The following is a 27,826-nucleotide window of genomic DNA, read 5'->3' on the forward strand; positions in this document are numbered from 1 at the left end:
TCATTTGTTGCTAGGTATTTCAGCTTTTTTAGCTTTTTCCTTAGCTTTTATTTATTTTCTAATTATTAGTATAAATTTATTATTATTTGTTTCATTAATATAAGGGGTTAGAGTTAAGATTAGGTTAGGATTAGGAGTTGGAGTTAAGGTTAGGATTAGGGGTTAGAACGTCACGTACCTTGGTTGAACGCTGAGTTGATGAGAGGGCTTCCCTTGTGGCTCTGGTGTGAGCACCCCTGAATGTAGGAGGCTCAAGGAAGCACAGGTGCCATTAGATTGATGAGTTACGAATATGATGTAGCACCCTCCTAGTTAGGTTGCAGAGAAGCTTCTCTGTAGTCAGTGGAGCAGTTGTTGATCGTTTTTGGCTGTTTTGGATTTTACGGGCTGCAGGTTTTATTGCTTCCCCTGCTTTCTGGAGGCTTCTGGAAAACAGAGGGTTGAGCAAGGCAAATGGGCAGCCTGAATGTTTAGTTTGCTCCAACCAATACCTAGGGAGGTGTGCCCAGAAGGTGGCTGGATAGGCACATAAACAGTCTAATATTTAGAGCAGAGGGGCTCTCTGTTCCCTGTGGAGGGAATACACCCATCTGTGGGTTACCCCCACCTGCAGCAGTTTTCCATTTACCAGCTATTATTCATTGAGGTCCCAGCTGTAGCATAGCTGGGGGGGGGGGGGGCTTATTCCTAAAGATCCACTTTTGAAGCCAGTTAAGGGAACCCTTATCCTAGAACCTGGTCTGGAATGCTCACTGTAGAGTGCCTTGTGGAAGTTGTAAGGAATGTGACTGTCCTGTGGCATTGTGAGCATTAACCTGTTTCTCACTAAAGAATGTCTGGTGGATACTGGAAAGAGGCAACCAGTGATCCTGTAACATTGTGAGTACTGGCCTGGGCTCAGGGTTCTAGTGACTGTGTGCCATATCCCTTGAGTTGACAAGCCAGTAGTATTCCTGCCAGGGATAGCTTCTAAGAAGACGGCTTAGGCTCTGCCATTTGTACTTGTTCTTACATAGAGACTGCTCAGAGAACCTAAGCGAGGTGGAATGTCCTCCTGCAAAGAATTGGGGAATCTGGCGTATCCCTTGTCATCCCACATCCCATTTCAAGTTCTTCAGCAAAAAAAAAAAATCCTAAAAGACGTCCTCTAGACTGATTTTTGAGCCAGAATGAGAGAAATGTTTCTGTGTGCCTGGCTGCCTCTTCATTAATTCATTATGCGTTATAGAAGCTCCTATTGGGGTAGCACAACAATGTTATTGGCTGCAATCACACCTCAGCTTTTTAAGACAGTAAAGTTAAAGGGCTGATTGAAAACATAGCAAGAGGTGTTTCCATTATTGGACGACCCTTCAAGTCCCATTCTGTGTATTCTTCCAATGTGCAGTGTTCTACATATTCTGTATGTTCTCTGAATACAACTTTCTTTGTAAGTAAAATTTTGACCCTAGAGATTACTACTACTTTCTACAGCTAAGATGATTTACCACGCAACCAGGTAGACTTGAGTTTTCAAGGATTGCCCCTCCATTCAATATCCCCCCAAAAGCCACCATACTTTGCTGGTTAATTTTCCTTGTGTACAATTTTCATTATGTGGCTTATTGTTTACTTCCAACATATTGCTCAGCACCTCAAGGTCATGTAACGGGAGACTGTTCTATCCATTTCGTATACATTAAAACTAAACTCTTTATTTAAATCTGCAACCTCCATCTGTCCGACAAATTGTCCAGGTACAATTACCCTGTAATGTTGGCATCGTCTTGGTTTGACTACAAACAAGAAATGTAATCAGTAAACCAGACTGTGAGACTCCTTTGCTGAATGTTGTCACCATGAGTAATCTTGAACTGCCAAGAATGAAATATTACATAAATATGACTTCTCTTTCATTAACGGAGAAGAGATAACACTACTTCTTCAATGATTTTTTTTTTGCCCGGGATTTCTTCGCTAGATGCCAATTTATAGTCCACTGCAACAAGATTTGAGATGAACCAGTGACAGTAATAGATCGGATTTACATGCAATTTTTTTTAAACAATTATGAAATCTTTTATTATTCTATCCTGATAGCCCAGACATCCATCTTCTGAGCTTGACTTACAAACGGAGAAGAGTAACAGTGATTGATTACATGGGAATAATAAAGTTTGTGGTCAATTTTCAACGAATGTCTCTCTTGTGTCCTTTTCCTGGTTTAATGTATGACCATCTTGTTTAAAGCTGAACTCCAGGAAAAATACTGTCTAAATACAGGAGCCAAGAGTGTTCTTCTTTGAATCTTGGTGTGCATTTCTTCCAGCTCTAGCAGGACGCAATGCATGCATTTTACCCCTGTGCAGGGGGTTTCCTGTAATGAAGACCAATCGCTGCTGCTCCCGCAACATGGTCTTGTCTCTGCCCCTTCCTGTAGGTTTTTCTGCAGGCAGCCTGTAGCAGGGCACAGGCTGTGTACAGCACAATGAGGTCACTTACTTTTATCTGGGTTTGTAAATGCATTTGTTGTACACAAAGTGGAGTTTATATCTTCTGTGGCTGTAAATGAATATATTTAAATGAAAATGTTTGTTCCTTAAATTCAACTTTATCTTTGTTTCCAGTACTATACAATATTTCACAAAACCGATTAGTATTTTCAAAAAAAAGTTGCTCACACAATAGTTTTTATGACATAAAAGCTTTTAAACCTCAGTAGTTTTTTAGTAGATTACAAGAAAAGTAGAAAGCTCCTATTTGAGTGCAGCTTTTCCCTTAGTAATACAGAGTTGTCCTAATTTTCAACAGGCGTAAGACCTCTACCTTGCAGTTGCTTAAATGCCTATGATACTGAAGTCCAACCGCAAAACTGAAACGATTCTGCTCCCTTTCCACTGAACGAAAATGTCCATGTGCATTGTTTTTTTTTCTGCCAGCTATGATGATCTACTAGTTTTCATTGTTGAGAAAATAGTATAGTCTATTGTAACCCACCCTAAAAAGCCACTGGTGTATTGAGTCCTATTTCCACTCTAATGCCCCGTACACACGATGGGAAATTCCGACAACAAAACCGTGGATATTTTTCTGACGGAATGTTGACTCAAACTTGTGTTGCATACACACGGTCACACAAATGCTGTTGGAACGTCAAGAACGCAGTGACGTACAACAAGCCGAAAAATTAAGTTCAATAGTGCGTCTCTTCTACTTGATTCCGAGCATGCGTGGATTTTTTGTGCGTTGGAATTGCATACAGATGATTGGAATTTCCAACAAGAACTTTTGTTGTCAGAAAATTTGAGAACCAGCTGACAAGGCTTAGCTGGATAATCAGTCAGTGTCAGTTCAGTGAGGGAGTAGGACGCTTCCCGACGAGTCTGCTCTCTCCAGGGACCAGACAGATAGCCAGCTAGACACCGCATACAGGCAGGCAGGCTCCTACAATCTTTGCTGCATGAATCAACTTGCAGCCCATAGGACCGGCTCCTTCCTTCCCTTCGTGGGCCCCTCTCTTCAGGTAAGACCCTGTCTTTCAGGGCCATCTTTCCACCCCCAGGAATCGCTAGTGACCGTCCTTTTCAGGACAGCCACTCCAGCGATCCAAATTGCGGCTGTTTACCTTCTCTTAGAGCCGCATGCCCCCCAATTAGTCACCCATAATCACCCCGGCCACCCGCCGCGCATAGCAGCGCTTTTTTCTGGCGATCTGAGGCTTATTCCCGCATCCGCGCCAGACCAGGCCTTATTCGCGGCCGCCGCAATTAGGAAAGACCGCGGTTTCAGCCGCGGCCTAGCGGCGCGCCGCAAAAAGGAGCACTAACAGCCTGGAAATGTTCCTGGAATTGTCAGGGATCATCCCCCTATCCCTGGAGGATCCCATCCTCCCCTGGATTAACAACCAGCTCATACCCACCAAGCCAAACAGCCCCCAAACCTGAGGCCTGTGGCCCGGTCGGCGGCCATCTTGGTACTCCTCAGCTACAGTGACACCCTTCTTCCCCCCCTCCCCCCCCCCCCCCATTCCAAACAGTACTTGATCCAGGGTTTCGTCCGATCGCCTTTCAGGGATCAGGAAGGAATTTTTTTCCCTGCGGCAGCAAATTGGCTTAGCACTGCCAGGGTTTTTTTGCCTTCCTCTGGACCAAGGCCCAAGCGAGAGGATTCAGCGAATCTTCCCTCTATTGCAATTAATCCCCCCCCCCCCCGGTGACTGGCAACAATGGTTAAACTGCGATACTCTGCAGAAACGATTTGGGGTCTGAGACAATTCGCAACAGTATTACCAGCCGTCACCAAAAAGGCCTTAAAAATAGACCAACTTTTGAGATTCGATCGACGATCGACCATCAAAAATTTCAACCATTTAACCCAGCTCAAGCACATATCATGTGCTTTGATCAACACAAGATCGGCAGTAAAACACCGATCAGAAATCCACGATTTCTTACTACAAAACGATCTAGACTGCCTCTTTATCACAGAAAGCTGGCTTTCAGACGACTGCAACACCATTCTTGGAGAATTGGTGCCAGAAAATTATCGAATTATAACGGAAAACAGAATAGGGCAAAGAGGAGGAGGCCTGGCGGTGATCCATAAGTTTCATATTGCAATCACTAAGCCGGTCCTTCAAAATCCTCTTCCATTTATGGAAACCCTTACTCTTCAACTTCAAACTTCCCCCCAGGAGACTGTTCACATTCTCCTCTGCTATAGGCCACCTGGGCCAAAATCGCAGCTTCTACCATCATTAACGGAGTTCATATCCACTTATACCCTTAACAGCAAACATCTTTTGCTGCTCGGGGACTTCAATCTGTGGGCCAACTCCTCACAGGATCCCATTGCGGATGCCTGCATCGATCACCTGGAAGGATTAGGACTACAGCAACTTATATGCGGACCCACGCATGCTTCAGGTCACACAATCGACCTAATTTTCTGACAAAATCTGAAAATAAACATTTTGGGAAATGAACCTTTGCCATGGACAGACCACCATGCAATTAGTTTCATAATTTCCAAAATTTCACCAGTTATAAAAGCACCCAAGCCGGTGACAATACACTGGGCTAGATCTCAGAAGAAGCTCCATTCGGAACTCTTCAAATCTACCTTGGGAAACCGAATCGAAACTATTCATCCTCAGTTAACAGCCTCAGATACACTGGATGCCATAAATGCAGCTCTGCTACAATCAGCCGACTTAGTAGCACCGAAACGCAAAGTCCGCATCCGGAAAAAAAAGTCCGGCTGGTTCAACAACCAGCTGTCCCTACTGAAGCAAGAGCGCAGAAGGGCGGAAGCCGCCTGGAAAAGAAGCCCTTCAGAAGATCACCTCATCATCTACAAGGCAATAACAACACAATATCATAAAGAAATCTTCAAAGCCAAGAAACATCATTTTTCTATGACGATTAACAGCGCCATGAACCGCCCCCGAGAACTCTTCAAGATGGTCACCCAGACCATGAATCCGGGATGTCTTGAAGTCCCCAATTCAGACACCCAAGAGTTCTGTAATGAACTATCGGATTTCTTCATCGACAAAATCGAAAGAATCCGGGTAAGTATTCTGCAAAATAATACCCCCCTCAGCCCCCTCTTCAATCAACTACATAACACCAACAGAAACCTTCTACAATCAACTAAGTTCACTCTGGAACCCATCTCCATCGATACCACCAAAAATATCATTGGTGCGTTGCGGAACAGCACAGCACCCAATGACATCATTCCCACCAAGCTGCTGAAGGAATGCGCCGACATTCTGGCGCCTCCCATCACACAGCTTATAAATCAGTCATTTAAGGAAGGCATAGTGCCATCCCTGCTGAAAGAGGGCACAATCCAGCCCATCTTGAAAAAATCTAACTTGGATCCCAAGGACCCAACTCACCGCCGCCCCATAACAGGCCTAAATATTCTCTCCAAGATAATGGAGAAAATAGTGGTACAACAGCTGCAACAGCATCTGGATACCCACAATCTACTCGATCCATTTCAATCAGGTTTCCGTCCCGGACACTGGACAGAAACGGCCTTACTCAAAATATGGGACGATGCCCTCGAGGCCGCAGACGAGGGAGAATCCTGTCTCCTGGTTCTGCTAGACCTAAGCGCAGCCTTTGACACAGTAGACCACAAAATGTTACTGATGCGACTGGCCGAGGTAGCCAGAATCGCAGAAGGTGATTTACCATGGTTTTCCTCCTTTCTTGAAAACCGATCACAAACAGTGAAACTGGGATCTTTCACGTCGGAAAAACGCACGGTGCCATGTGGAGTCCCCCAAGGATCCCCCCTGTCACCGGTACTGTTCAACATCTATCTTCGCCCTCTCTTTGATATTATCAGTAGCCAAGAACTACTTTATCACTCTTATGCAGACGATACGCAATTGTATTTTCGCATCTGCAACAAAAAGGATCATCATCTCAGTTTAGAGAAATGTCTCTCTTCGATAGAAAACTGGATGACTAAGAGTTATCTTAAACTCAACAGTTCCAAAACAGAACTTCTTATGTTTCACGCCAGCCGAAAGAGTCAACTGGCAACTACCTGGACACCCCCGCCCATTCTGGGCCAAATCATCACCCCTAGCTCCAAAGTCAAAAGTCTAGGAGTCATTTTTGACACCTTCATGACAATGGACGCACAAATCGGGTCAGTAGTCAGCGGATCGCACCATTTGTTGCGCCTACTACGCAGACTTATTCCATTTATCCCCAAAGAAGACGTAGCAGTCGTGGTGGGAACAATCGTGAATTCCAGACTGGACTATGCAAATGCCCTTTACCTCGGGCTCCCAAAGTACCAAATCGCTCGTCTGCAAGTCGTACAGAATACGGCCGCCAGACTGGTGACTGGGAAAAGGACATGGGAATCAATCTCACCTTCGCTGAGAACCCTTCACTGGTTGCCAGTAAAAGACAGAATTGTATTTAAAGCACTCTGCCTGACACATAAGTGCATCCATGGGAAGGCGCCGCAATATCTTTGCCACAAGATAGAACCTCACAATTCTAATCGCGTTCTGCGATCCACCGACCAAAATCTGGTCAAGGTGCCAAAAACCAAATACAAGTCCAAAGGAGAAAGAAGGTTTGCTTTTCAAGGTCCGAGACTATGGAACGCTTTACCAACCAGCGTTCGGTTGGAGGAAAACCACCTGACTTTCAGAAGACAGATTAAAACTCTGCTCTTTTGATGTCATGAGACACGAAACATCAAGCGCCCAGAGGCGATTCAGTTCGCATGTGCCGTGCTATATAAGTTTTTCATTCATTCATTCATTCAAATTTTTGTCGGACATTCCGACAGCAAATGTCCGATGGAGCCTACACACAGTCAGAATGTCCGACAAAAAGCTGACATTAAATATTTGTCGTAATTTCCGATCGTGTGTACGCGGCATTAGAGCACACACAGCCAGGCACTCAAAACCTTGTTACTCAAAACTCAGGAATAGGAGAGTGTAGAGGTAGGCAAGGAATCTTGTGACATCACGACTCCGCCCACCGAGCACTGGCAAAGAGACTTACCCACCGATTTTTCAGGGCTCCTACTGCTGAAGGGGGTGACATTTGCAAGGTAGGGATACATGCAGGAGGCTACAAGGTGTGAGCTTGGGGTAGGAACCAATCAATTGGCTGAACCTCTGCCTGCTAGAAAGGATGCTCAGCTGCAAGTGCTGGTCATGTGTATGGTAAAGAGCAGCCTGCCTACATGCACCCCAGGCAATAAACCTATTGGTTAGCCAAGAAGACATAAATAACCCTAGCTCAGGTTATTGGATAACTATTGCATGGAACACTCCTTAACAACAGGTTAAATCAAACACTGAGCTTGGGGAAAACAGCACTATCATTCCAGACTCAAACCGACTACAGCCAAGCAGCACTACACTTAGACTAGGGACTCTACAGCTTAAGGCCCCTTTCACATGTACGGACCGTTCGTCCGTTTTTTACAAGTCCGTTTACGGACTTGTAATGCATCCCTATGGGATTGCAGACGTTAGCGGATGATGCATCCGCTAACGTCCGCAAAGATCCGCGTCCGTCAGGATCCGGTTTTTCGGACGGAAGAAAAAACTATTTTTCTTTCGTCCGGCGGATCGGATCGGATGAATACGGACAGACGGTCCGTATTCATCCGATTCCCCATAGGGGAGAGCGGAGAAGAGACAGGGCGGTCTCTGCACACTGACCGCCCTGTCCGCCGACAGCTCAGCGGGGAGTACGGATGATCCCCGCTGAGCCGACGGACACACACGGAGCGGACACAAAAACGGTCCGCTCCATGTGAAAGGACCCTAAGACAGAATCCCTATAAATGAAATTGGTGGGCCAGGGACAGTAAGGCTGGGAAGAAAAGGGCAAGATGATGATGGACATTATCCAGCTTGGAAATTAAGCAGGCTTTATGTGACTTGCTGCAGCTTCTAACTCCCCCTCCTCCATGCAATTTGGTTCTACACCTGCTATGACACATACAAAAAATAGCAGTTTACTGAATCAGATCACTCAGCAATTGCGATTGGTTGCCAGAGGTTACAGTATATCATTACTGATCACTGACTGGCAGTTAGAGGTTACAGCACACATTATGGCTCACTAATTATTTGCTGGAGGTTACAGTACATGACTTCTGCTTGTTGATTGGTTGCTAGATATTACTGTACATCAATACTGCTCACTGATTGATTGCTAGAGGTTACTGGACATTCTTACCACTCACTAATTGGTTTCTAGAGGTTACTGCACATTATTACTGCTCACTGATTGGTTGCTAGGGGTTACTGTATATCCTTACCTCTCAATGATTGGTTGCAAGAGGTTAGTGCACATCATTACTTCTCATTGATTGGTTGCTAAAAGATACAGCAAATCATCTCCTCACTGCCTGCACAACATGGACTGGGAAGGTGAGAGAACCCATCAATTGACAGAAACTGCCTAGGGATTAGTTAGGAGGCAGTACACTGTGGCAAATTCTGAATCATGTAGAGCAAAGCTGGAAATCTTTGGCGAGTATATAGTGGAGGATTCTACAATGACCACCAATGTAATGGGGGATTTACACTGACCACCAATGTGAGGAGAAATTTGCACTGACCACCAGGTTTACACCACCCACCAATATAAATAAGGATTTCTACACTGACATCAATGTAATAGGAGAATTTACACTAACCGCCACTGTAAGGGGGAATATACAATGACCTCCATGTAAGGGGAAATTTACACTGACAACTATTGTCAAGGAGATTTGTACTGGCCACCAATGTAAGGTGATACTTCTACACCGACCACCAATGTTAGGGGGGATTTACATGGACCACCAATGTAAATGGGGATTTACACTGACCACCAGTGTAAGGGCAATTCTGCACTTACCACCAATGTAAAGGGAAATGTACACTGACAACCAATGCAATGGGGTATTTTACATCAACAATCAATAAAGGAGGATTTCTACATTGGCCACCAATGTAAGGGGGATTTACACTCACCACCAATTTAAAGGGGGCTTCTACATGGATCACCAATGTAAGGGAGGATTTTAAACTGACCACAAATGCAAGTTTGGATTTTTTTTTACTGATTACCAATATAAAGAGGAGTTTCTACACTGACCACCAATGTAATGGGGATTTACACTGACCACTAATGTAATAGGAGCATTCACAGTAACCACCAATGTAAAGAGGTATTTACACTGACCACCAATGTTAGGGAGACCTTCACACTGGCCACTAATGTGAATGAAAGTATTGTACACCAAGCCCTTATGTAATGAAAAGATGTACACTGACCACCAATGTAACTGAGACATTTCGATTTCATTCACATTTGTGTGTGTCCTGACACCACAAAAATGTGCTGCCCTTTAGCAAATGCACAGCAGTGCCATTGTTAATGACACCCTCACGCATTGGCTAAGATGTGTGTATTCACATGCACCATGTTATTTAAAAAAAAAAAGGTTCCACCTCCAATTTGCTTACCTGCATACCTGATGTTGTTAGGCTTAGGCCCCTTTCACATTGAGGTGTTTTTCAGGCGGTACAGTGCTAAAAATAGCGCTGCTATACCGCATGAAAAAATCATGCCCTGCAGGCTTCAATGTGAAAGCCCGAAGGCTCCTATACCGCGCCTTCCCATTGAAATCAATGGGAAACCGCGGAATTAACCCTCTTTCGGCCACTAGCAGGGGTTAAAACCTCACCGCTAGCGCCCGAATATTGCGGTAAATACGACGGTATAGCGGCGCTACAAATAGCACGGCTATACCGTCACCATGGCTCCACCGCCCAATGTGAAAGCAGCCTTAATGACCACAGTTGTAGGCAGGACTTTCAAGCATGTCTCTGGACTTCCCCAGTGGGCAGCATTCAGCAGAAGTGATGGTGGATATGACTTCAGGGGGGCAGGATATACATATGAAGGCCGCCTCTATTTACATATCAATGCCACCGGTCCGTGGCTATGTACATATTAATGCTGCCGCTATTTACATATCAATGCAGGTTATTTACATGTAAACACAGGGACTGCAGGTGAGACATGGCAATAAGGCAGAGCTGGGCAGCATTAGTAACAGAACTTTACACATTTTTAAAAATAAAAATAGTGTGTACCAGGCTTTGTGTAGAACTATAGTCAAAACATTTTTTTTTTCCATTCGGATAAAGACAGGAGTCTCAAACTGGTGGCCCCCAGCTGTTGCAAAACTACAAGTCCCACCATGCCTCTGCCTGTGGGAGTCATGCTTGTAACTGTCAGCCTTGCAATGCCTCATGGCACTTGTAGTTTCACAACAATTGGAGGGCTGCCAGTTTGACACCCCTGGAGATTATAAACCCTGTCAAATTTTTATTTTTGCCTACTGTGTCCCATTGGGGAGATTTCCCTTCACTTCCTGTCCCATAGCCAAACAGGAAGTGAAAGTAAAGTCTTGTAAATTAAGGGAATTCCTTGGGGATCCCCAGGTCACCAGAATTAGTGTTCTAATTGAAAGATTACTTTTCTGGAGACAACCCCAAATTTGGCATTAGTTTTTACTTTCATTATAATGATAAACAGGTCAAACAGAGAGGGCGAATCTCCCTAACAGGGGCACAGACAGCAATAAAAACCTGGCAGGTGTTCTAATTCATCTCCATTTTGTAAAAAAAAAAAGTTTTGCCTTCAGTTAGACCTCTTTCACATTGAGGCGTGGAGCCACGGTGACGGTATAGCCACGCTATTTGTAGCGCGGCTATACCATCGTATTTACCGCGATATTCGGGCGCTAGCGGTGAGGTTTTAACCCCCGCTAGCGGCCGAAAAAGGCCATTGATTTCAATGGGAAGGCGCGGTATAGGAGCGGTGAACACACCGCTCCTATACCGCGGTAAAGATGCGGCTAGCAGGACTTTTGGAGCGCTCCTGCTAGCGCACCGCTTCAGTGTGAAAGCCTTCGGGCTTTCACATTGAACACTACAGGGCAGGTTTTTTCATGCGGTATAGCAGCGCTATTTTTAGCGCTGTACCGCATGAAAAACGCCTCAATGTGAAAGGGGCCTTATACTTTTTTTTTTAAAAAAGCTGTTTGTTTCACATTGCCCTTGAAATACTGATTACTAATTGGGAGTGTCTGTGTTCAATATAATCAGCTGAAGCACCAATGCAGTGTTCTAAGGGGGAAAGTTGCAGTGTCTGTATCACTTTAAAAGTAAATAATGTATGGTGTATCCCATCAAATATCAAATTCCTACTGCAGAGGACACCTAAAATATTACTTCTGGGAAAAGAATCACACTAAAGGGAAATTACATTTCTGGAGAAGTTCTGTACACCATCTGTGTGCAGAAGGCCTGCAAGTTGTCATATTGCATAACATTTTACAGAAGATTACAGTTGCTGCAGATTGAAAAGGATAGTTTTTTTTTTAATAAGATTCAATTACAGTATGGCTACTGTAGCAATTATATATGCTATTTTTTTTTTTTTTTTGCTATATATTTTCACAAAAGTAGAGTTGCAAATAATAAAGATGGATAATAATCAGGAGAGAATGTAAGTAAGTCCCTACTGGAAGATTTACCCTCAACTCGGGTTATATGACTGGTGGCTGCTCCCCAGGGGTACATGGCGCTCAAGGCTACATATGGGACTCTGATACTGTTAAGACAGGTCCCTTTTGGGAATGTTTACAGCATAATCCGTGCCTGCAAGCAACATCTTGAAAATTTACACAAAAATCTCTTAACATCAGCGAGTTGTATGTGCCTCAAGCTTTTTGCCCCTGACCCCGGGTTGCTTTATTGGATATCCAAATATATTAGAACCCTTAGAGTCAGTTCACACTAGGGCGACATGACTTCCAGCGCGACTTTCAGAGGCGACTCCGACACGACTTGAACATGAACCACAGGGCGATCTGGGGAGATTTACAACACGACTTGAAGTCATCTTCAGGACAGGAGACTTTCCAGTGGCCAATAAAACAACAATCAGCTCTGGGAGAGGGAGGGAGGGGGGCAGGAGAGATTTGCCTGAGAAATGTATGTTATCTTCCTGGAAAGTCGCTTCAGTTAAGACAGGATCCGACTTCTGAGGCGATTTCCATTGAAATCAATGGGTACAAATCGCCTACAAGTCGGATTGAAGTAGTACAGGGACCTTTTCTGAAGTCGGATCGCCTTGAGTCGTGTGTATTAACACCGCTCCCATTCACTTACATTGTTTTTCTCTACAGCACGACTTGGGACGACTTGAGGCGACATGAAGTCGGATTGCAAGTCGCCCCAGTGTGAACCGGCTCTTAGTGTCTCCCATGTCTGCCGTGGGGGGACTACCTTTGAGTGCCTCTGTGGCGCTGTTTTATTATCCACTGGTCTCTCCGGATGACAATAGAGGACATGTCAAGATTTACTATGTACACCTTGTATTTTTGAGGTTCATAGACCCTCTGAATCCTGTTAAGTATCATGCACGGATGTAACCCTTGATTGTATATACTGTTTTGTATAAATATTTTTTGCTCTTTCCCTTTCCACTTTTAATCATGTTTTTTGATAAATTATTATATTTTATGATACTTTTGTCCAATCCATGGGTACCGAGATAGTCCAGTTCTTTCTATTTCTGACAGGGGCATGCTTGGGGCAGCCCCAAGCTTCCCTTTTCAACATTGACCCTTGTGGATGATGGTACCCACCGCTATCTTAAACTATCTAAATTGAGGCATACCTTTAAATTCTGTTCCTATGACAACACCCAAATTTGTGATTATCCATCACTTCCTGTCTCTGTGACTATGGTACAATTTTAACCTGTAAAATAGAAAGGTGAATCTCCTTAAAGCGGAGGTTCACCCTAAATATTAACTTTGTATTTCTCAGAGCAGCAACCTTAATATATGTACAATCCATGTTTTTTTTCTCCTGTGTCAATGTTTACCTTGACTCTGCTGCCTTGACTGTGGCTTCCGGGTCTCATTCCCCGCGGGAGTGGGTGTGTCGTTTGATTTCCCCAACAGCCCAGTGTCTTGTGGGTGCTGTGCGCAATGTCTCCTGGGAGTGATGTGTCGAGACTCCCAGGAAACGATCTTCACCGTATCCTGGAAGAATTTGCTTGTGGGCTTCAGAGGGCCCATAAGCAAGATGGACCTGGCCAGCAAAGGATTTTCTAAAAAAAAAATTTGTACAGAATGACAAGGCGGAGGGCGATTTAAATAGGACACGTGAGTAAACGATTAATCATATACAGAGCGGCAGATGCACATTAAAAAAAAAAAACGGAACCCCCGCTTTAAGGCTGGATTAACACCTATGGCATTTTTTTTGCTTTTTGCATTTTGCAGATTTGCACTACAGAACGTGTTCCATAGGAAACCATGGTAAATGAACTGCAGTGCAAGTCTGCAAAATGCAAAAAGCACTAAAACTGCATAGGTGTTAATCCAGCCTAACAGGGACACTGTAAAGAAAACAGCAATAAAAATGTGACACAATCCAACCCTTCCCTACGTAATTGCAAAATGTATTTATAAATTAATTTTATTTTTCTTATTTTCCTTTCACATACAACAGTTTTGCAGCTTGATGAATAGGGAACATGCTGTCTGTTTTGTAGAAAGGGGAACAGAGATTTTCTGACACCGTTTTCATAAATTACCATCAGAAAGGTCGTTATATGACTAATGCTTCCCTTTTTGGGGCGACTAATAATACTGTTTTCACCAGGACAGCAGCCGGTGTTGCAGCAATGGCTCGCACTTCAAACATTGCTCTACTGCTCATGTTATATCATGTGTTTTGCACAGCTGAAATGCCAGAGGAACCTTTGTGCACGGAGGTAACCAATTTTTTCTTCTTGAGATATGGAACAGTATAGCTTACCTGCATATGCTTTATATATTTCTGAAATTCACGCAGTTTGTGGAAAAACTAACACAGCATGTGTATAGTTCCCTCTGAGAATTTAGAAAGTGAACTAACGTACCACAAATCCCTGTTCTCTGAATGTTGAATTCAATTGGTAAACGGCACTGAACTTTTGTTAACACTTACCTAATGTGGTCATTAAAGCTAAAAATATTTTATTCCGATAACTATATGTGGTTAATATCTGTGTTGATAGCATTTAATATATTACATTTTTTATTTCACAGGCCTTTATTTTGATGATTGTCCAAATTTACATGCAGACCAAGCTGTCCAGCAAAAGTGATAGTTGGGGCAATCCATAAAACACTGCTGGTGGTGCTTAGAACATTGAGATTTTATTCAGATTTAAGCTATAGTTTAAATTAAAAAAAAAAATGTTAAAAATCTTTTGTTGTCTTCCACTTAAAAATGACATGGCTATTGAAGACTATGCTGTCCACTGGGTACTGCACCATTTCCTGCAGAATGAACACAGTGGTCATACCATATGGACATGTAAAAAAGGATCTATTGGCAGGATCAGCGCGTAATAAAACAGTATAATAGTTGGGACAGTGCAAAGTGGAGAAACCAATCAGATATAACATTTAATTAATCTGGCACAAATATAGATACCAGTGGTGTATTTTGGTTTTGTGCTGTCCTAAAAATGCCCCCCCATCTAAATTTGTCGAACCCCAGCTGCTTTAAAATTGCACACACCCATGCACGGCGACAAAAGATGTACATTTTACTATCCATAGGAGACGCTTTAAAAGCTTTTACAGATTACTACTTTCGATTTACAGAGGGCGACTGGTGCGATATTCACAGACGATCGCTGTTTGCGTGTGTGTGGGACCGACACCCTCATTTGCCTTTGCGTGCAAGCATGGGAGGACAGGGGCACTTTCATTTTTTATTATTACTTATTTAAAAAAAAATACACTGTTGCTTTAAAGGGTCACTAAAGGATTTTTTTTTAGCTAAATAGCTTCATTTACCTTACTGCAGTCCTGGTTTCATGTCCTCATTGTTCGTTTTTGCTTTGATGTTGCTGTAATTCCTCTCTGTTCTGGACATTTCCTGGTTGTCTGTTTCCTGATCACCACAGTACTGGGAGATTTCTCACTGTGGTGACTAATCAAGGAGGTGTGATTACTGTGTGTCAGCACCAATCCAGTTTTGTTTTACAAAGCATCACTGCCCTCTATTGGCTCTTTGTCTCTGTACATCAGAGAACCAGGAAACAACAGCAAAAATGAAACTAAACTACAGGTACATTATATGATTGTTTTTTATCTATTTTTAATCATTTTTAAAAGGAATCAGTTAACTATAATGTCTATATACCCTGTAAACAGTAATTTCAGCAAAAAAAAAAAATTCCTTTAGTGACCCTTTAATTACATTTTTTTTTATCTCTTTTATTGCTGTCATAAGGAATCAAAACATCCTTGTGACTGCAATAGGCAGTGACAGGTACTATTTATGAAATCCCTCCTCTGCACTTAAAAGCATTAAAAACACCAAGATTTGTGTTTCTGAATGCTTTAGATTTTTCAAAACTGGCACTGATGGTTCCCAAGTAAACCGGAAGTCATGTCATGTCATCGCTTCCGGTTTACTGTTATGAACAGCCAAGCAAAGTCGATCCCAGCTTTGCTTGGCTGTCCGGCCAGCTGGCGGATGCGCCGGCTGGTTGCTTGTGTCTACCGGTGGGACGAGAGAGCCCTGGAAGGGGCTCTCCCGCTGCTTGTAATATCAATCAAACGTCTGGTAAGCCATTCCGATTGGTATTACAAGAGAGCCGACCACCGAATTTAAAAAAAAATTTCAGGGTGATGCCTGCAGCTGCATATCATCCCACTACAAATGCTGCCTCTCTAAAAAATGCCACCCCAGGCAAATGCCTTGTTTGCCTTGCGGTAAATACGCCTCTGGCTGTGCCCATGTGTTATTTAACATATCTTCTTTTTATGAATATGAAGCACATTCCTCTGTATAAAATAACATTAATGGAAACGGACCTTGAAAGAACATTTCAGTGTGTGGGTCTATTTATAAAGGTCAAAATGTTTATTTGAACATTTTTATGGGTTCTATCACATTCTCCAGTTTTCCTTATCCATAGACTAATCCTGGGCAGATTTCTCCATTCATTTTGCCAAGTTCCAATAAAATATTAAAATAATCAACATAAAATATTGCGGTGAACATTGTACTTTGATGGTACCATTAAGTAGTTGGGATCCATCGTTTTTAGTGGAGAAAAAATGAAGGAGGATATTTTGTCATGGTGGTGTGCTTTGGTTTGACCAATCCTGTATGTTATTATTTGTTATATTATTTTTAGTTGCAACTCAACATTACAGGTTTTTTACTTAGACTACAGAAAATGTTAGCAACAAAAAGAGTGTGGTATAATGAAGCCAAGTGCAAATATTAGCTAATCTTTATAAACAGGAAAGGAAATGGAGAATGATTCCAAAAGACGACACCAATAAACAGCCGAGGCGGTGTGTGTTGATTTTCAGGTGATTGCGGGTAAGGACTACGATTGTGAAGGGTTGGGACTACAAGAACTTCCTGACAGTGTCCCTGACTCTACAGAGATTCTGGATTTCAGCTTTAACTCTCTGTTTGCCATCTACCATTTCACCTTTAGCAGACTGGATAAACTGGAGTATTTGGATTTAGCAAGGTGAGATATTATATGTGTATGTGCAGCAAAAAAAGAAGTTATTTTCTTCTGCATACTTGTTATGTCTACTTAACCACTTCCCTACAGAAACCCTTCGTCCCTCCGGGCGGCTGTCATATGACGTCCCTGTATTGTGGGGGGTGCTCTCGCCGCATCACTGGGGACCAGATTGGTGCATGCCCGGCTGGCGCGATGTCCACCAGGCACCCACAATTGCTCGTCACAGAGCAGAGATGAGGATCTGTGTGTGTAAGCACACTGATCCACGTCCTGTCAGGTGAGAGGAGACCGATCCGTGTGTTCCTATTACAGAGGAACACTGATCGGTCTCCTCCCCTTGTGAGTCCCCTCCCCCTACAGTTAGAATCACTCCCTAGGTAACATTGAACCCATTTATCACCCCCTAGTGTTAACCCCTTCCCTGCCAGTCACATTTATACAGTAATCAATGCATTTTTGTAGCACTGATTGCTGTATAAATGTGGATGATCCCAAAATAGTGTCAAAAGTGTCCAATATGTCCACCGCAATGTCACAGTCACGATAATAATCGCAGATCGCCGCCATTACTAGTAAAAAAAAAAAATGCCATAATTCTATCCCCTATTTTGTAGACACTGGCCCAGATTCAGGTAGAATTGCGCTATATTTGCGCGGGCACAGGGCAACGATTTTGCCCTGCGCCCACGCAAATATTTTGCGCTGCCCTCGATTCACGGAGCAGTAGCTCCGTGAATTGCGAGGGCGCGCTGGCAAATTTGCCTGGCATAAGCGCGCGCAATGTAAATGATCCCGCCGGGGGCGGGAATCATTTAAATTAGGCGCGCTCCCGCACCGAGCGTACAGCGCATGCTCCTTCGGGAAACTTTCCCGACGTGCATTGCGGCAAATGACGTTGCAAGGACGTCATTTGCTTCAAAGTGAAAGTGAATGGCGTCCAGCGCCATTCACGAATCACTTACGCAAACGCCGTGAAATTCAAATTTCACGGCGCGGGAGCGGAAGCTATATTTAGCATTGGCTGCCTCTGCAATTAGAAAGGGCAGCCTTGCGCTAAAGTTGCCGTACGGAAACTCCGTACCTGGCTTGCGCGGGGCCCGCGCAAGTTTGTGAATCAGTTGGTAGTATGCAATTTGCATACTACACGCTGATCACAATGGGAGCGCCCCCTAGCGGCACACGCAAGAATGCAGCCTAAAATCTGCGAGGCATAAGAGCCTTATGCCGCGCAGATTTTAGGCTGCAGTCGGTGTAACGAGGTTCCTGAATCAGGAGCACTCGTTACACCGGAGCAAGTAAGCAATTGCGCTGTGTAACTTATGGTTACACGGGCGCAATTGCTTCTTGAATCTGGGCCACTATAACTTTTTTTAAACTGTGATATTTATTAGAGCAAAAAGTAATAAATATTGTGGGGTTTTTTTCCCAAAATTGTCGCTCTTTTTTTGTTTATAGTGCAAAAAATAAAAACCGCAGGAGATCAAATACCAATACTTCCTCTTTAAAGCTGAATTATATCTTTTGTTAGAATTTACAAGCTCTGTCCCTCACTAACAAGTGAGGTTGCAGGACATGCAGTATAAACTGTCTATCACAGCGTCAGATACAGTGGGTAGGCTGATTATGTCACAACCTCTGACTCAGCCAATCAGAGGAAGCTGTGTATTCATTCATAGAATACACCACTTGTAAGGTACATAAATGGGTGGTTTTAAGTACCGTATATATGCGAGTGTTTGTATGTATATATGTTGTGATACACTCTACTTTGTTCCAGGTACGAGACAGGAAGTCTCGGCTTGAACCCGGAGCACAGTGCCGTGAGATACATAAAATTTATACCGCACATCCAGTGGCCTTACATGTTAGCTAGGGACATAGTTCACTTGGGCCAAGCTGGCCCAAACAAACTATGTAAAGCCTAACCAAAGATGGAGTTTAGCTTTAAGGAGAGGGCCCAGGAGAGAGTTTTTTTCCTTCTGGAAAGGGGCATAGCTGCTGTCACAGATAGAAGGCAGGCAACCAGAAAGGGTGCATCTGCTCTGTTTTTGGGCAGGCATACAATGGTGTGACTGCTAGATTATTTTGTGGACTAATTTATCTGCATGCTCACAACCTCCCACCCTGTGCCCAGGTCATCTGCCCACCCCTTGTCCCAGCCCCGTGTGTATGTATGTATATACCTGTATTAAAAATGCATCAAAAAGTGTTTTACAGTGTTAAACCTTTCATCCCATTTCTAAATTTCTAAATTTCAGGGGGGCGCATCCTATTAATGCATACTTTTGCTTATGGATGTCCCTCATTCCCATCTCAGAATGTTGGGAGTTATACCTGTACTAAATAAATAAATGAACACACCCACACACACACCTGGGCACAGTCTTTAGATTTCTACAAATAAACTACTTTCAAAGCTGGGTTGCAAAATTAAAAGAAGCTGATGGGAAAATCTACAGAGCTTTGACTAGGAAAAAGAGAGAACAGTCCTTATTTACACACACTAGAGTGTTCGTGGGAGGTTGCACAATACTGTTACAAAAGGCTGCAAGGTCATGCATAGAAGCATTGTGAAAAGCCTCACACCTCTGACTTCAGCCAAGCAACAGCACTTCCTAAAGAACACATTAGCATTTCCAGATGATTTTTTACTTGTCATCCAGATCTGCTCCTTCTATTACTTAAGGCAGAGCTCCAAGCATTTTTTTTACCTGTTCCCAATGATTGATGCATATATGTGGCCATGGGGAACTGTTTACTGTGCTGAGAGCATACTCCCCACATACTAAATTGTCACGGGAAGCCCCTGATGCATACTTGTGACTAGGAGCTTCTGATTATGTGACAGCCAATCACACGATTGGAAATTACAGTATTATTAATCGAATGATGGTTCCTGTCCATGTAGAAGAGCTGCAGCAGTGACCAAATGTATAGCGAGGGCTGTACTAGCCAGTGTATATAAAAAGAGTAATATCAAAAGACAAAGTGGTGGTATGGTTATGGGATATAACTCAGGAGATAGATAAACTAAGGTTTACAAACACTTCATTAAAAATGCCTGGATGGCACGTCACTGGGAAAGCCTGGTGTTTCCACTTGCGTCAGAGGGGGTGGGGGCACATGACGGGTGGCCCCGCCCTCAGCTACATAAGAGCTGTCATGCTGGCTGCGGTCATTCCTGGGTGTCTCCGGTGGAGTAAGGATCATGTGCGTGTTCCTCTGGACATCCTCGCTGGAGTGTGGAAATCACCCATCGCTGGATACCAAGAATGGATTCCATCGCTGGAATGGAGATCGAGACATCGCTGGAATTTTTTTTTTTATTTTTAATTTTTTTAAATTTATATAACAAGGGAACGGGTCCACACAGAGCCCCACAACAGCACAGCCAATAACAGAAATACATATACAGGTAATGACAGTGCATAATACAGGCGAGTCCGCTAATCTCGAGGCCATACCGCCGCAGGGAGCACTCCCCCGCGGGCCCGTGCAACCACCGGCCCGCGAGCAAGGTCCACCCACAACGGGGCCAAGCCACATCAGCCAGAAACATCTTCCCAGCACACTCCCGCTGCAGGGCCCCACTGCCCCAAGTCCTCTCCAACACATCAACCCAGCTGCGCTGCCGCGACCCCACGGGCCCCCCCCCTCTTTTAAAATAGCGTGAGAGGGTAAAGAGAGAAAAAGGATAGGGGTGAAGAATGGAATGGGGACCAAGCCCCGAGATATCTAGAGAGAGCAGCCCAGGGGGAGGGGGAGAAGGATGTTAAAGGGAGAATAGGAGGGGGGGGATTCAGCAGAAGGCAAAAAGGGGGGGGGGGGGGTTCACGAACATGGATCACCACCTCTAGAGCTTTTCGCCTCATCCAGAGATTCAACCAATTCTCCAACGGTTTAATCCGAGGTGTTCCCGCCCCACAGGGTCTGTCCTTCCTCGGAATATATAAATATATTCCATGGTCTCCAGATTGTAGTCAACAGCTCCTGCCTATTTTGGCTCGTAAGGATAAGGTCTTCCATTTGTTTTATTTCGTCCACTTTCCGCAGCCACATGGCTATGGTCGGTGGGTCCGGTGACTTCAAGCGGAGGGGAATACACGCTTTCGCCGCGTCCAGCAGATGGCGCAATACCGATTTCTTATACTCCCAGAAGTGTCATGCGCATGCAGAAGGAAATACGCAGGGTCGCCCAGCTCAGTGCGATCTGTACATTTCTGTACTATCCGTCCGATTTCCGAACAGTACTGCTGGATGCGGGGGCAGGACCAGAAGACATGAAGGAGGGTGCCTCTTTTCGCTTGACACCGCCAACACCGGTCTGAGGCAGTTGGGAAAAGCTTCCCGAGAACATCTGGGGTTCTGTACCACCCTGTAAGAATTTTATAGCTGGTCTCCTGTATCCTTGTGCATATAGATGACTTATGCCTAAACCTGATTATATTTTGTGCTGTTGCGGCGGAAAAAATACAATTCATCTCCCGCTCCCATCTTCCAAGGCTTGGGATCTGAAAACCCTCCCCCGGCTCGGACAACAATCTGTGTGTATGAGATATAGCGTGCGGTAGCATGCCTGTATCAGAACACAGTTCCTCAAAAGGCGTGAGGATTTGATTTGCAGCAATGGGGGGCGGCATGGTTTCAAGGAAATGGCGCAACTGCCCAGCCCTCAGGAAATCCAAGCGGTACTGGCCGCCAGGATCCATCAGGTCCGCCACAGTCTTCCATCTCCCCGCGCCGCTAAAGTGGGAGGCCTGGTACAGGCCTGAATCAACCAATTCTGCTCAGGTGCGTCGCATGATAGTAAGCCCGAACGTCAGGAAGCGCAATACTTCCGTATTGCTTAGGTAGCGAAAGGGTCGTTTTACGCATCCTGGGGTGCTTCCCCGCCCAAAGGAAGTTCTTAAACATGGAATAAATTTGTCTAAAGTAGCTTGTTGGAATATATATTGGGAGCGCTTGTAGAAGGTACAAGAACTTGGGCAGGATTGTCATTTTAAGAATGCTACAACGGCCAAACCACGAATGGAGGCCGGATGACCACTGGGTCAGTAAATTCTGGACCGTTTTAAGCAAAGGCGGAAAGTTGCTCTTAAAGAGTTGAGAACATTTCGGGGTGATACTCGTGCCTAGGTATGACAAGGCCGCTGCAGTCCACTTCAGATGAAACCCAGCTTGTAACTGGCAAAGACGCTGCGGTGCCAGGTTCAGACCCATCGCCACCGACTTGCTGAAATTAATTTTTAGATTGGACAGTTCCCCATATCTCTCAAACTCCCCCATTAAGGCGGGGAGAGATGTCTCAGGCCGTGTTAGTGAGAACATCATGTCGTCCGCATACGCGGAGACTTTGTGCTGTGTCCCCTTGACCTCTATTCCCGAGATGGTCGGATTTAGGCGTACATGGCACAGGAAAGGTTCCAGGGTCAGGGCGAAGAGCAGGGGCGACAAAGGGCAGCCCTGTCTAGTCCCATTAACAATCGTCAGTAGATCTGACAATACTCCATTCGCCCTGACCCTAGCCGTCAGGTTCGAATACACCGCTGAGATCCAATGCATCATCTTCTCGCCCAGGCCCACATGCCTCAAGGTAGAGAACATGGATCGCCAGTTAACTCGGTCGAACGCCTTTTCGACGTCCGTACTAATGAAGACACATGGCGTATCAGCATTCTCTGCGATGTCCAGTAAGTTAAGGACTTTGGTCGTGTTGTCCCTGGCCTCTTAATTTCTTTTTAACCACTTAACCCCCGGACCATATTGCTGCCCAAAGACCAGAGCACTTTTTGCGATTCGGCACTGCGTCGCTTTAACTGACAATTGCGCGGTCGTGCGACGTGGCTCCCAAACAAAATTGGCGTCCTTTTTTCCACACAAATAAAGTTTTCTTTTGGTGGTATTTGATCACCTCTGCGGTTTTTAGTTTTTGCGCTATAAACAAAAATAGAGCGACAATTTTGAAAAAAAATTGATATTTTTTACTTTTTGCTATAATAAATATCCCCCAAAAATATATAAAAAAACTTTTTTTTCCTCAGTTTAGGCCGATACGTATTCGTCTACATATTTTTCTAAAAAAAAAAATCGCAATGAGCGTTTATTGATTGGTTTGCGCAAAAGTTATAGCGTTTACAAAATAAGGGGTATTTTTATGGCATTTTTATTAATATTTTTTTTTTACTAGTAAAGGCGGCGATCAGCATTTTTTTTTTGGTACTGCGACATTATGGCGGACACTTCGGACACTTTTGACACATTTTTGGGACCATTGGCATTTTTATAGCGATCAGTGCTATAAAAATGCATTGGATTACTATAAAAATGCCACTGGCATTGAAGGGGTTAACACTATGGGGTGGGGAAGGGGTTCCCTGGGTGTGTTCTAACTGTAGGGGGGTGGCCTCACTAGGGGAAATCACTGATCTTCTGTTCATACATTGTATGAACAGAGGATCAGCATTTCCCCCCTCACAGGACCGGGAGCTGTGCGTTTACACACACAGCTCCCGATCCCCGCTCTGTAACGAGCGATCGCGTGTGCCAGGCAGCGATCGCGCCCGCTGGGCACGCGCACGGGAGTCGGGGGCGCGTGCCCCTAGTGGCCTGCACGAGAGCCGACGTTATATGATAGGCCCCCCTGCCCACAGACCCCCACAACCACCGGGCAAGGGTTGTGGGGATGAGGCCCTTGTCTCCATCAACATGGGGACATCCTCTACATGTTGAGGGCATGTGGCCTGGTATGGTTCAGGAGGGGGGACGCTCTCTCATCCCCCCTCTTCCTGCGGCCTGCCAGGTTGCATGCTCGGATAAAGGGTCTGGTATGGATTTTTGGAGGGACCCCCATAACATTTTTCTTATTAAATTACGTGGGGTTCCCCTTTATATCCATACCAGACCTGAAGGGCCTGATATGAAATTTGGGAGGACCTACACACATTTTTATTTTTTATTTTGGTTCCCTGCATACTTTAGACACCTCCCAGGTACAAACCCTGCTGACAAGTGTGTGAGGTGTGGATAGCGAGGACTGACCTGGAGCAGTAGTCTTGTTTTATAAAATGCTGTGGCCATGAAGCAAAGCATCAAGGCCTCGGCATCAGTGGTGTATTTGGGTTTTGGGCTGCCCTAGGCTTGACTAATTTAAATATTACCCACCCCTTCCTGTCGAGGCCACACCCCTTTATGTTTAAAATCCAACCCTGAAATTTTCAAGTGGGGACACTAGTTCTGAAATCCTGGGGGGTAATGTATTCACTTAATTTGTATAGATTTACTCTCACTTCCTGTTTGGCTATGGGGCAGGAAGTGAAGGGAAACCTCTGCAATGGGACAGGATGGTAAAAAAAATAAACTGACAGGGGGTATAACCCAACCTTACTCTATCCAAAACGAAAAAAAAAGTGTTGCCTATGGTTCTACTTTAAGCACAAATTTCAGATAATTTAATAATTTTATGGAGAGGACTAAGAAAATATAACCATGCCAATGGTGCAGCAGAAAACATATAGCACAGTGAGGAAGGTTTGTGGTCCAGGATGATAGGACAGTCAAAATTAGAAGCAGCGTGCCCCCCCACAGTTGTGAAATGCCAGCCGTCCGCATACCGGAAGCAGTGTGGCCGCTTTATGGGGGCGCTAGACTAATTTGCTGTCTGACTGGAGTTTAGTTATTAACATTTTAGTTTAGTTATTAACATTTTATACATATTGATTGTTATTGTTCTTTCTTTGCATACATACTTCAAAAGTCAGAAAAATTATTCTCACCCAGTTTGTTCCCATTTTTCTTTACCCAGAAGCGGTATTGCTTGGATATATGATGATGCCTTCAGTAACAATACAAGGCTAACCACAGTTGTACTCACTGGAAATAGTATAGTATACATTGCCGAAAGTGCATTTTTAGGAGCTACATCGCTTCAACACCTCTACTTACAGAAAACATTTATATCGGACTTGTGGCTTATACCAATGAAAAGCTTGTCGAATCTGGAAACTTTGCATTTGGGGAGCAATTATATCACCTCTATACAACTTCCAGATGACACCCCTGTGACCAAATTGAAGACTTTGAATCTTGAGTTAAATCATATTAGTAGAATAACGGTAGAGAACTCGAACACTTTCAAGCACACTGACAATTTGACCCTCATTTTAAAGGGAAATAATATTGAGTACATTGAACCAAACTCTTTCAACTCAAGTAACTTACATTGCTTGGATTTGACTGGCTCAGCCTGGAATGTCGATTTGTCATCTGTTTTAAAAGGATTAAATGGCTTGAGAGCGGACAGTCTAAGAATTGGTACCTTTAATGACATGAATGTTGACAAGGATGTATCCCCATCGGATATGAATTGCCTTTGTAATTTAACCACGAAGGAGCTCAGTCTGCAATATCAAACTTTTTCTGATGATCAGAAGACATTTCCATGTTTGGCCAAGATTGAAAAACTGGATTTCACCTTTACAGATTTACCTAGATTTCCAGGGCTTAGCAAAGACAACCTATTAAAGGAACTGCTATTAAACCATAACCAGTTCTCCTCGCTTTGCAGCATAAGTTCAGAAACGTACCCACTGATCACTCACCTTCATATAGCTAGAAACATGAAGACATTAGATTTGGGAGATGGATGCTTAAAAAGTTTAACCGGCCTTGTGTATTTGGACCTAAGTCAGAATATTTTTATGCATCCAATATGTTGTAGCAGCAGCTTCATGGGACTAGCCAGCCTCAGATTTCTGAATATGAGTTCTGGAAACCAACTTACATTACAAAACCCAGCCTTACCAGATACCAACAAGACAGAGGTTCTAGACTTCTCATATAGCCCTTTAAGGATTGATAAAGCCTTCAGTCCTTTTAGTAATTTAGCAGATTTAAAAGTCCTCAACCTCTCTAACAGTTATGTAGATGCTAGCAACAGACAAGTGTTTAAAGGTCTTGAGAACCTTGTTTTCTTAAACATGGAAAAAAGTTTGTTTCAAAATGGAGTTCTCGCAAATGATAACTTGTTTGCCACCACTTTAAAACTTGAAACTCTCATATTAGCTAAATGCAAGTTAAGGGAAATTGAGGGTCAGGCAATCAAAAAACTGAAGCAATTGAAACACATTGACCTAAGTGGCAATAATCTTACGGTCTTTAATACAAACCTATTTGCAAATTTGACATTTATGTCTCTTAATTATGCTTTTAACTATATCACAACTATTCCTATTGATTTCTTAAGAAACATTTCTAATGAAAACACCATAAATTTAAGTCACAATCCCATTGACTGTTCATGCTCCAACATTGACTTTTTATCCTGGTATAAAAGCCACAGCAACTTGTTTCTGGACAAGGAAAACACGGTATGTGGTTCTCCACCTTCATTAGTGGGCACAGAGTTGTACAAAGTGTCATTATCTTGTGGAACTTCTTGGTTGAAGATCATAATATTCATAATTGTTGCAGTGGCAACCATTATCTTAGTTATATGCTTTATAAGATTATACAAAAAAAGATTTTATTCATCCATATAGTTATCTATTTAAAGGAAATGTCCCTTTGCCCATTCAAGGAAATGTAACACCCACTCACTGATATTCATCTTTGTGGAGCTTCACCACTGTATCATTAGCCTGTATAGGCTACATCAGTGTTTCTCAACTCCAGTCCTCAAGGCGCCCCAACAGGTCATGTTTTCAGGCTCTCCATTGTTTTGCACAGGTGGTTTGATCAGTTTCACTGCCTTATTAATTTCCACAGCCGTTTCATCTGAGGGAAATCCTGAAAACATGACCTGTTGAAACCCCCTAAAGACTGGCATTGAAAAACATTGGGCTACGGGTTTCTCAGTGTCAGACCTTAATAGAATTAATGTATCTTTCTGCTATCCTTCATGACATCGTTCAGGCCTGGCAAATGATCACTCAAGCCCGAGAAAGGAAGGAGGTCACATGCTCCCCAGTACCCCAAAACACTGGGTATTTCTGAAGTTATAACAGGTGAACAGAGCAGTGGGAGAATACAGTGAAGTAGAGTGGGGTAGGGTGTGAGAGCTTTGAGAAGAACCTTTGTCCTGAATGATTAGAAATATGGGAGCTGCCATTGCTGGCCTGCTTATGAAAATGATAGTCATCATCTAGCTCCACTACGTCCTAGTCACAAGCCAAGAATAAGCATAAAGCCAATTAAAATCCAAGAATCAGTAATTTCTTATCTCTGTACTTGTTCTGAATCACAAAGCAAAAGCAAGATACACACAGCGCAAAAACTGCACACAAAGAGTTAAAACATAAAACCCATAGACAGTCACTAGAAATCCCTGTTAGGCCCCGTACACACGATAGAATCCATCCGCAGATAAATCCCAGCAAATGGGTTTCTGCGGATAGATCCTATGGTGTGTACACGCCAGCGGATCTGTTTCCGCGGAGAAATCTCCTCTGGGATGGATTCCAGCAGATCGGATATTTGCTGTGATGCACAACAAATCCATCTGCTGGAATCCATTCCAACGGATGGATCCGCTGGTCTGTACAGACTTACCGGATCCATCCGTCTAAAGGGATTCCCCGCACGCGTCGTAATGATTTGACGCATGCGTGGAATTCCTTATATGACAGCGTCGCGCCCGTCGCCGCGTCATAATAGCGGCGACGGCGCGACACGTCATCGGCAGAGGATTTCAGCGCGGATTTCAATGCGATGGTGTGTACACG

At 43.9% G+C, this 27,826-nt stretch overlaps 1 protein-coding gene across 1 annotated transcript; it reads left to right on the forward strand.

Moving 5' to 3' along the window:
- Window positions 1-14,189: 14,189 nt before the first annotated feature.
- On the forward strand, window positions 14,190-26,834 carry CD180 (CD180 molecule). The gene is made up of 3 exons (XM_040340037.1): window positions 14,190-14,333; window positions 16,942-17,108; window positions 24,910-26,834. The coding sequence occupies exons 1-3, from the start codon at window positions 14,244-14,246 to the stop codon at window positions 26,642-26,644; spliced, it is 1,992 nt and encodes a 663-aa protein (XP_040195971.1). The 5' UTR covers window positions 14,190-14,243; the 3' UTR covers window positions 26,645-26,834.
- Window positions 26,835-27,826: the final 992 nt, after the last annotated feature.

The sequence above is a fragment of the Rana temporaria genome, chromosome 1 (assembly GCF_905171775.1).
Source record: "Rana temporaria chromosome 1, aRanTem1.1, whole genome shotgun sequence".
Taxonomy (NCBI): domain Eukaryota; kingdom Metazoa; phylum Chordata; class Amphibia; order Anura; family Ranidae; genus Rana; species Rana temporaria.

Bases quoted from the DNA above. Each gene is read 5' to 3' on its own strand.
- CD180 (XM_040340037.1), top strand. From the start codon at position 14,244: ATGGCTCGCACTTCAAACATTGCTCTACTGCTCATGTTATATCATGTG. The intron at 14,334-16,941 runs GTAACCAATTTT...GTTGATTTTCAG, and splicing joins AGGAACCTTTGTGCACGGAG to GTGATTGCGGGTAAGGACTA. The intron at 17,109-24,909 runs GTGAGATATTAT...TTCTTTACCCAG, and splicing joins GAGTATTTGGATTTAGCAAG to AAGCGGTATTGCTTGGATAT.